Source organism: Scleropages formosus, chromosome 7, assembly GCF_900964775.1.
Source record: "Scleropages formosus chromosome 7, fSclFor1.1, whole genome shotgun sequence".
Classification (NCBI taxonomy): Eukaryota; Metazoa; Chordata; class Actinopteri; order Osteoglossiformes; family Osteoglossidae; genus Scleropages; species Scleropages formosus.
In genome coordinates, this window is record NC_041812.1 from 7,525,228 (window position 1) to 7,535,807 (window position 10,580).

The 10,580-nt window shown below is 43.7% G+C and overlaps 1 protein-coding gene across 2 annotated transcripts; it reads right to left on the reverse strand.

The window, feature by feature from the left end:
* Positions 1-944: 944 nt before the first annotated feature.
* ift57 (intraflagellar transport 57 homolog (Chlamydomonas)) lies at positions 945-7,420 on the reverse strand. Of its 2 annotated transcripts, XM_018757649.2 has the most exons (12): positions 7,161-7,420; positions 6,810-6,948; positions 6,180-6,354; positions 5,058-5,176; positions 4,315-4,405; positions 3,934-4,005; positions 3,675-3,797; positions 3,132-3,203; positions 2,231-2,362; positions 1,873-1,935; positions 1,503-1,569; positions 945-1,237 (listed from the first exon to the last, which is right to left on the reverse strand). In XM_018757649.2, the coding sequence occupies exons 2-12, from the start codon at positions 6,944-6,946 to the stop codon at positions 1,059-1,061; spliced, it is 1,230 nt and encodes a 409-aa protein (XP_018613165.1). In that variant the 5' UTR covers positions 6,947-6,948; positions 7,161-7,420; the 3' UTR covers positions 945-1,058. The 2 variants fall into 2 exon arrangements, with proteins under 2 accessions (XP_018613165.1, XP_018613167.1); XM_018757651.2 differs by having other exon boundaries at positions 6,810-7,420.
* Between the last annotated feature and the right edge of the window lie 3,160 nt (positions 7,421-10,580).

Consider the following 10,580-nt stretch of genomic DNA (forward strand, 5'->3'; position numbering starts at 1 on the left):
CCTTGGATAGAGGCGAGACCAACCACACACACTTCTGATCTGTGTTGGGACAAACGCTCATAAATATCCCTGTAGTTTCTAGCATGATGGTAAGGCTGGAAGGACTGATCATTTTGAGCATCTTCCTCCACCTTTAGACAAGTGATACTAAAAATAACTCGGGTGACATGCTTGATGTGGGCCAAGACTGACGTTGGTCTTTTGAATCCGGCGTTATTTTTCATTGTCTCAGCTCCTCTAGAAATTAAGTCTATTGAAATAAAACTTATGTTACCATCGAAGTTACAATTAATATTTGGATTAAAGGATTTCAATTAAAATAATATTTCGTCTTTCTGAAAATGTAACTACGACGCAGTTCTTGGCATCGCTGTACTGGCGGCCCGACGAACGGGGTCCCACAGCGCCCCCTGCTGAGCAGCCTCGAGAAAAACACTACTTGGGTGAATTAGTGTTTCCCTGAAATATGATTTTGTGCTGTACTTTTTCTGATGTCATCAAGATCCTAAATATGCTAATACGCTCCGAAACATTAAATGTCGAGACTAATACTTCAAAATTGTATGAAATGTTCTGTCAAAGTAAAATTTTTACTTAACTCTCCTCTTGAACTGTTTAATAATGTTTATGAAAGGCAATTAAATTTCTGGGTTTTATAGATGAACTTAGAATATTTGCCTTAAGTAAATTTCATGTCTAAAAAATATTTGAATGACACTGAAAAAGCTGTGTATTAACCACAATATTTCTATCATCACATTTGCAATAGCACCCATATTGATACCTTCATTTTAATCCATAATTTTCCTACTGTGTAATGTAAAAACAGTATTTTTGCCAACACTGTAGTGCAGAAATTTATTAGAAAATGCACACACTACTTTTGCTTTAGATTTTTAAAAAATACAAAATGGTAACTATTAAATAATTATAATAAATAGGACTACTGCCAAAACATACAAAAGAGATTAAACATATAGGACAGAGGAGTACAGCGACATCATGACTTTAACCAGACTGCACGTCCTGGTGCCACGTGTGGGGCCTGGCACGTGAAGTCAGTATCCCCCAATGGCAGGCTCGGGAATGTTGGTGGCGTGCATGTCCCTCGTCATGTTGGACTTCTCCTTTAGCTTCGCCTGCAGCAGGGTGTGTTCCACCACGCCGATGCGGATGTCCATCTGAACAATCTCCTGCTTCAGTTTCGTCAGGCTTTGCTTGATCTTCACCACTGGTGCTGTGAAGCAATGAAGAAAACAAGATATGTTCCAGATACTGAAGTGAAGAAGGAAATAAATATTTGTGGATGTAGAAGGTGCAAGCATATTTTATTTGAATTTTCCAACTGTAAATTTCCAATGTAAATTCTGTGATGTGGCTAAATGAAAGATGCCCTAAAATTAAGATTATTTACAAAATAGACAAGGTTTCAACCAAGAAAGCTGGGTAGCACTGTACATGAAAAGGTCAAGGGTGAAACTTATTCCTTCATGCTGCCTTACCTCCATCCGACATCCTGCTTCCCTTTTCCTCCATCTCCTGCTTTACTTTCTCCAGCTCCTCAGTGATCTAGAAAAAGAGGAGCAATTAAATCCACAGACCAAATTCATGAAATATGGAGATGTGATAAAGTGTTTAAAGTGATATAATGTTCGTAAAGCAGTTTAAATGAAAGAAAAACAAACTATTTTTATTTGCTTTCAACAATATTAGTCTTCAGCCTTCATTAATAAAAAGTCTTCAATGAGAACAGCCATGTAAACATCTCGAAAACAAAGTATGGAGAAAATGCCATCGAAGCCTTTTCCCGAGGTCTTACACTGCACTGGCGTTATCTGGGTGTCAGTGTGATACTGAGAACGCAGCGCCCACCTCAGACAAAATTCTGGTCCTCTCTGTCACTCCGCCGCTGCCTTGTTGATAGTGCTCCTTAGCCTACGGTGGCACACAAAGCACCGACAAATAAATAAACTGTGGAAAACAAAGCTAAAAGAAACTGAAGTTAAATAAAGAGATCAATCTGACATCTGTGCAAATTTACATATACAGCTGTTTCTAAAGTGTCCCTTAATGATTTTCTCAATTATTACATATCCTATACACCAAGACAACAACTCATAAATGAACAATTTATGTAGCCACTTGCCGCTGCAGCAGTGTTGTCTACACTGATATTCTTGCTCTGTGAACCGGCCCCTTCCCAGCATTCCCTTTCCTCGGAGTGGGTTACCTCACTGAGCTTTGACTGAGCGCTGCGGTACTCCTGGACCAGGTGCTCCAGCTGATTATTGATGTACTTCTCCCGACTGCCCACTTTCTCCAGGGTCCTGTTGATCTCTTCCTGGAGCTTGTCGAGGAGGCCCTGGATCGAGGTCACCAGTCAACACACAGTCAGTGTGGAGCTTTAAGCACACAGTGCATCTTCACATCGCAGGAAAAAAGCCATTGGTAAACAAGAAGTCACAGTGGTCCGGGGTCTATCCTGGAAGTGTACCGTGTGATGCAGGTACAACCTGCATGGGACTTTACACACACGCACACACACAGAGTCTGAAACCGCTTGTCCTGAGCGGGGGTGCGGTGACCCAGCAACACAGGGCGCAAGGCCGGAGGGGGAGGGGACACACCCAGAACAGGATGCCAGTCCATCACAGGGCACCCCAAGCAGAACTTGAACCCCAGACCCACCAGAGAGTGGGTACAGGCCAAACCCACCACATCACCACGCTGTCAAACCCAAGTTGACAGCTGGTAGCATAATGATTTGAGTTACTGCCTTTGAACCCAAAGGTTGCAGGTTCAATCTCCAGCTATAGTATCCTTGAGCAAGGTACTTACCCTAAGTTGCTCCAGTAAAATCACCCAGCTGTGTAAATTATTGTACTCTTGTAACTGTAACATTGCAAATTGCTTTGGAGAAAGATGTCGGCTAATAATAAGTGGAAGTCTGAACACAGTGCAGATGCTATGAGACGCCACCTACTGCTATATTTTTGCAACTGCAATAATATTTGCACAAAACACAAACAATGAATAAAGATCTAAAATGCAGATGAGAGGCTTACTGTAAGATAGAAGATAATAAAATTTGTAATTGTGTAGCAAATGATGGCGCATTTAGGGTCTGGTACCTTGGCTTCCTTCAGAGACGACTCGATGCCGTCTTTGTGCTGGTGCATTTGGTCCACATGGATCCTCCAGTCCTGGAAAAATGCAGAGCGGGACTCTTCAAAAGTTTTGGGGAAATATTCTAGAAATCCTCTCTGTATTTTTAACATTTTTGGCAAAACCCTATTTATAAGGACAGGATATATTTTTAAAATATTTCATGGATGGATACAACTAGCACCCTGCCTTGTGCCAAATGCTTCTGGGATAGGATTCAGATCACCGCCACCCTACAGCAAACTAGCAGGCCCCGATAATGGATGGACGGAGTTATGCATACAACTAATAATTCTACTCAAAACAGTGGGAGGATAAACACGGGCGGGAGGATAAGCACGGGCTTTGCTCAGGCTATGAAGAGTCGCAGGACTTCCGTAACCAATATTTATTAAACAGCTCAGAACAAATATACAATTTCGGAAACAGACAGCACTTCTGTACACGTCAGTCGTAAAGCAGGAACTGCACCTTTCCTCGTTATTTGTGCAAGGAAGCTCAGTGCTCACCTTGTTGTCTGATCTCACTGTCACCTTGAGCTGCGGAAGTACTCTCTCCACCTCCAGGTTCCATTCAGCTGCATCTACGTTGGACTCCAAAATGTCATCCGGCTTTGAAGAAGTGTCCGTCTCCTGTAAAAGAAAGACGTGCGGAGACTCCCATTCTGCTCACAATTCCGAGGAGCTCCTTGTCAGAAAACAATGAATGTCCAGGACGCAGGAGCCGAGTCCACTGTCTATACAACTCAAATAATAAAACCAAACTCACGTTCTGATTGGTCCTTGCCTTCAACGCTTCAAGATCAATGAGATGTTCCTCTTCATTGTCATCAGGTTCCTCCTATAACGAAAATTCACATTAACTAAAGATGTTCTGTGCCTTTCAAATATTTGTGCATTGCAATAAAGAAAAGGAATTTATAATTTAATCAATGTATACAACAGGGTGTATTATTATACTGTTTTTATTGTAGTTTCTTTATTGTAGCATCCTCCTCGGCATCCTACCTCTCCAATGAGAGGAGCCAACAACAGCTTTCAGGATGCAAATTCTATGTCCTCAGTTACTATATTTAGGAATAACACAGATAACCCTACAAAGATTGAGAATGCCAGTTATATTGAGGACCGTATTCTGTATAAAACCTACAATCATGCCTTCCTCCACTTTGCTCAGTGTGAGTTCAGCATCGTCCTCCACAAGGGACTCCTCCTCCATCTCCTCTGTGGGGTAGTTGGGTCTAAGCAAAGAAAAGAAAGTGAAAATATATTAATCGTAAGACTTAGTGGTGTTCTTTTGTTTCCTTTTTGTATTTTTTATTAGTTTTCCATTTTCCCCTCAGACAGGCTGAAATGGCTTTTTAAGTAAAGGAGCCAGATGGTAGCATGGTAATTAGAGCTGCTTTCTTCTGACGCAAAGGTTGCAGGTTTGAGCCTCACCTCCAGCTACAATTCCCTAGAGCAAGACATTTACCCTAAAATTGTTCTAGTTTTTTTTTTTTTTTTTTAATAAAAAAACCCATCCATCTGTATAAATAGGTATATAATTCTGTTTCTTAACATCAAGTTGCTTTGGAGAAAAGTGTCAGCGATATGAATTAATGTAAAGCTAAATGCCACTGCACATATTAGCATCCATCAATCATTTACAACCGCTGGTCCCGAGCAGGGTTGTGGTCAGCCACAGCCTCACCCGGCAACACAGGGCACAAGGCTGAAGGGAACACACCCAGCACAGGATGCCTGTCGCAAGGCACCCCAAGCAAGGCTTGAACCCCAGACCTGCCACACAGCAGGCATCGGCTGAACCCAACACGCCATCAAACCCACCCGTACATATTGCAGCAGATACAATTATTATTATTTTTTTAAAAACAAAATTCAGAAACTCACTTCTTCCATGTAAATCCTCTCTTCTTCAAGGCCTCTTCAGCGAGACGGTCCAGCACATAGCACACGTGTTCCCCTGATCCAGTTTTCAGTTTGGAGGGAGGGAAGTCAACTTGTCCTCCCTGAAATCATCACAAAATCTCTTCCTTCATATTTCCTTTAGAGACAAATTTATTCAGAGCAACAAGACATTTTATTAACTGTTCCACACATCTCAAAGTCATTTAAAGACATCTGAAATTACCACACAATTCAATTAATGATGCTTCAACATTTGTGCAGTACAAGTTGCAGTGGGTGGCACAGGAATGAGAGCTATTTGGACCCAAAGGCTGCAGGTTCCAGCCTTACCTCCAACTGTAGTACCCTTGAGCAAGATACTTATCCTAAATTGCTTCAATAAAAATTACACAGCTGTATAAATGGGTAAATAGTCAGTACCTTAACATTGTATGTCACTTTGAAGAAAAGCATCACCTAAATTAATAAATGTAAATGTAACCAGAGGACCTGGATTCAAACCCCTGCTCCTGGCTCTTCATCAAGGTACTTATCCTGACCCGATATGGCAAAAAATTTTCAGCTTAATAAATGGGTAAATAATTATATGTAACTCAACACTATAAGCTGTTTTGGAGAAAAGAATCTGCTGAATTAATAATCAATATTAATATGTCCTTGTATGAAGAGTGGTAATAACTGCATGTTAAAATAACTGCATAGAAACAAAGGCCCATGTTAATAAGTCCCATGGAAGCAGTTGGTAGAGTAGTGGTTAGAGCTGCTGCTTTTAGACTCAAAGGTTGCAGGTTTGAACTTCACCTCCAGCTGGAGAACCTTTGAGTAAGGTACTTACCCTAAATTGCTCCAGTAAAATTACCCAGCTGTATAAATGGTTAAATAATTGTAACCTTAACACTGTAAGCTGCTTTGAAGAAAAGTGTCAGCTAAATGAATAAATGTAAATGGGTAAATAATTCTAAATAGACAAACACTGTAAGTTGCTTTGGAGGACAGCACCAGGTAAATCAATAAATATATGAACTGTAAATGTTCATTCCATAGTATGAAGTTGGCATTTATTATTAATACGAGTGACTTCATCTGTGGACCCCAGGTGCTAACCAGGGTGCGAAGCTCTGCCAGGATCCTGGACACGGTGGCGTTGGGATCATCGTACTCTTGCGGCTGCTCAAAGGGTCGACCTGCCTCGTTGATGAGCCACCAAGCCAAGATGCTGAAGGTGTAAAACTGCTCGCCCGGGTTCGAGGGCATGTAGGGGCTGGATGCAAAGTAATGCCTGGGGACACAGAGAAACAGCGGGTTTTGAACGAATGAACGAACAAACAAACAAACTTATTTGACTCCTGTGTCCAACACAATTTACAGTGTTACATATACAGCTGGTAGTGTAGTGGTAGAGCTGCTGCCTTTGGACCTAAAGGTTGCAGGTTTGATTCCCACCTCCAGCTGTAGTACCCTTGAGCAAGGTACTTACCCTAAATCACTCTGGTAAAAATAACCCAGCTGCATAAAAGGGTAGGTAATAGTAAAGTAGCTTAACCTGATAAGTTGCTTTGGAGAAAAGTGTCAGCTAAACAAAGTAATGTAACCATACATTGATTTACCAATTTGTAGCAGGAAGGTATTTTTGGTGTATTAGTAGGCAGGTTCTACAGCTGGAGTGTGGATTTCAAGCAGGAACTTTCAGACCGGAAGGGTTCGAACCACTATGCCCCGCCCCCACCCACACACCTGGACAAGGCCTTCATGTTGTGTTTCTCCAGCACTTCACTCTCATAGTCCAACAGTTTGAGTTTATCCAGCAAATCCTCCATGAGCACAAACATGTGATAAAGGGCCCCGGGGCCGCGCTCCTCCTCCTCCATCATGTCTAAGTGTGAAGAACAAGAAGAAAGAGGAGCCCCTGCAGCTGTGTCACTAACTACTACTACTACTAGTAGTACTAGCACTGCAAACTACTATTATCTAGCATTACCCACTAGCTATTACCACTTACTAAGCTATAAATATACCAGTACTATCTAGCGAACTACCTATTACCAATACTACCTACCTACCACCTATTTTACCAGTACTACCTACCTATTAGCTACTAGCTTAGCCTAAGTCCGACTGCCTGAGGCGAACACACAGCTGCAGTGCACGTGTCACGTGACGTGCGGAACCGCGGAGGGCTCCTGCTGCGCCCTGAGCTCGCGCCAAACTAAGCGTCAAAAACGCGGCACAAGGCGCCGCCACGCTCTACAGCGGAGCACATCTCTCCTAGGAAAGTCCGCGTCTGAACGCAGCCGCATATCACGCACACCGAACAGAGTCTTGCGTCTGCTCCGGGAGAAACCCACTCCCGGAAGTGTCCCAGGCGGTCTATGTGTACTCCGGAAATGGCGTTTGCCATGGCAACCGCGTCACGTGCCCGGAGAGCGCCTGCTCGCGGAGACGAAAGCTGCCCCTCCCTCCCTTTCCACGAACGGGTTGCCATGGGAAACAGAGGGAAACGGTGTGTACGGCCAAACGCCGTAATGACCTCGCTGACAAAACGGACTAATGAAACAGTATCTGGTTGGATTTGATCATATCTGTGAAACCGAACACGTCGAACACCGACTGGCACATTTTGCTGGCATTTCGTGCCTGATGTTGTTTGTGCCGCCGCCGCTCCACCGCAAGGGGGCAGCAGAGCTCAACACGTGGCGACCGCTGCGCTGCCGCCGAATCGCCGAGCGGGGAAAGAGGAGTCGGAGCTGCAGGAGCGGCGCGGGCTTTTCGTACGAAACGGGCCATTAAAATCTTAACAAGTGCAGCTAAAGCCCACAATAAGCCACCTAACACGTCTAAACATTCTGTGTTAAATATAAAATGAGGGATTTCAGCTGTTACAGGAGTAGGCAGATGTAGCTGACAGTAGCAGTTGAGGTTGAGACCTCATCCCGAAGGTTTCTTGTTTTCCTCTCCCTGCCTCCACTAAGCAAGATCCTATCCTTGAATAGCTCCAGTGAAATGCACAGCTTTAAAACTGTGTTTATTTGCATTAAAGCAACATAATAGGAGACACAGCACCACTGCAGCACGTGCGTCGTGTGTGTGTATGTGCTTTTTTTACATAGGAAAGTAACTGAATAGAAAATGACTTCCAATGTTCAAAAGGGTGTTTATATTTGTGGATAAAATCTCAAAATTAAAATAAGTTTTTTTTTTTCTTTCTAAAATGACCGTGCTGGGTGTTTCGGGCACACTGTCGCACAGCTCCATTCTAGGGCCGAGACTCGGAAGAGCCGTAGGCCGTTTCACCCCGGTCCGCTAGTGATTCCTTCATTGTTTCTCTGACAAAAACTTGAAAATAACTGCACAAGCAGACCAAATAAACCGGATGTGAAATAGCGTTGCATCAATACCTTAAAGCGGCTCCTTCAGGGCAGCGTCACGCAACACGGGAAGTGGCTGGGTTGCTTGCTGTGGCCACAAGTCGATATCTTTAGGGTCTTTCATTGTGCCCCCGCGGTGCTGCTATCGAAGGAGGAAGAATGGACGAATGGACCATCCAACAGAAGATGATTTTCTGCGTTCGCGCGCATTTACGTGCATTTAGTTTAGCTCGATGAAAATACAGTACATAAAAATATAATGACCACATATTTCATATGTGCCACCAGCACATATGATGTACGCACCTAAATTCCCATCATGTTTGCAAATCTTGCTGAATGGCAGTTTGCTTCAGGGTATGTTCATTAAATATTAACATACCTTAAGAGTTCAATATGCATTTTTGCCTTCTGGTAGGAAATCTGGGATTGGCCCTCAACTGGCTTTTTTTTTCATTTTTAGTGCCAATTTAGATTTATTGACCGGGAGCCAAACAGTGCGATAGCAGCACTTGGAATACAATAAATCAGGCTTGTGCTCACAGAGGAAATGGTATTGGTAGTGGCTGTCTATTTAAATCAACGGAACATTCGCCACTAATAACAGTCAGTCAGGGCCCGACAGTCACATTAAAGCCTGGCCCGCCGATGAATGTCACGGGTTAAGAAATACTGCGCAGAGCTGCTCCTTGCATCGAGCGCGAGACGCGAGAGGCAGGACGGCCCCCTTGGGCAGAGTGCAGCCGGTCAAAGAGCTCTAGTCCAGTTTATCTGTGGTCGTATAACTGTTTGTTCTGTTAGATCCACGCTCCGTGAGCCGTGAGCCGCTCCTTGATCCGCCCGCTGCAGCTCGCGTGGTCCTGTTACCGCAGCCGATGCCTTCGTACAACAGGCGTCCTCATGGCGCAGATGCATTTTTGCTGACACACATGCTGCACGCAACAGGCTTTAATTCTAACTTTGTAAAATTCACACAAAATCCCTCCTCTGTCATTTCATTCCTTTTATTTATTTATGTGTTTCCTTGTGTCGGTACCTGAAAGCTGATGCCATCACACACCTTGGTGCACCGGAGATGTCGTTTCTCACTGTGCCGCATTTCTTAAAAAATAAGAAACCCAGCTGCACCAGCGATTTGACAGCATTTCAGTTCTGGACACTATGCAGCGCAGAAGGGGGTCGAGGCCGAATCTTGGAAGAGGTGGTGCTTGGAAGGCTGGCAGCATATATATAATAAGGAACCGCAGGGTATAACACGTTTCATATGTATTCATGTCAATGTAAACATTGTTTTCTCAATGAAATGCTGAAGAGAGCTGAAGGTTGTACTTGGATGTGGTTAAGGCATTGGTATAAAGGTCAAATGGACATGTGTCCATGCGGGTTCGAACCCCACTTGCATCCGTTGATAATGAATGTTTAGCTCCGTTGCTATTCTGCATCCTCTGTTGTATCACTCACATGTTCTTGTCTTGCAACAACAATAATTTAATTATGGGTTTTATGATTATTATCTTGTAGCCTTATAACACCCACACATGCACATTTCCTGAAGCTGCTTGATCCAAGAAACGCAGGACACAAGGCTGGAGGGGGAGGGGACACACCCGGGATGGGACACCAGTCCATCGCAAGACACTCCAAGCAGGACTTAAATCCCAGACTCACCAGAGAGCAGGACTTGGTTAAACCCACTGTGCCACCACACCCCTAGTAGCCTTATAAGCACTTTTCTATTTTACAACCCTAATACTGTAAGTTGTCTTGGACTAAGGTATGAACTAAATAATACACACATGTTGACTGAAACCGCTTGTCCCAGGCGGGATCACAGCAAGCCGGAGCCTAACCCAGCAACACAGGGTGCAAGGTGACACACCCAGGATGGGATGCCAGTCCATTGCAAGGCACCCCAAGCGGGACTCAAACCCCAGACCCACCAGAGAGCAGGCACAGACCAAACCCGCTGGGCCACCGCACTCCCCAGCTAAATAATAATAATAATAATAATAATAATAATAATAATAGGGTACGTAAATCAGGCATATTTTTTTATTACAGAAATTATTTCAATAATATCCCCTTGCTTACCATGCAATGCTCCAACATTTCACATCACATGGAAACCTACTTCATATGA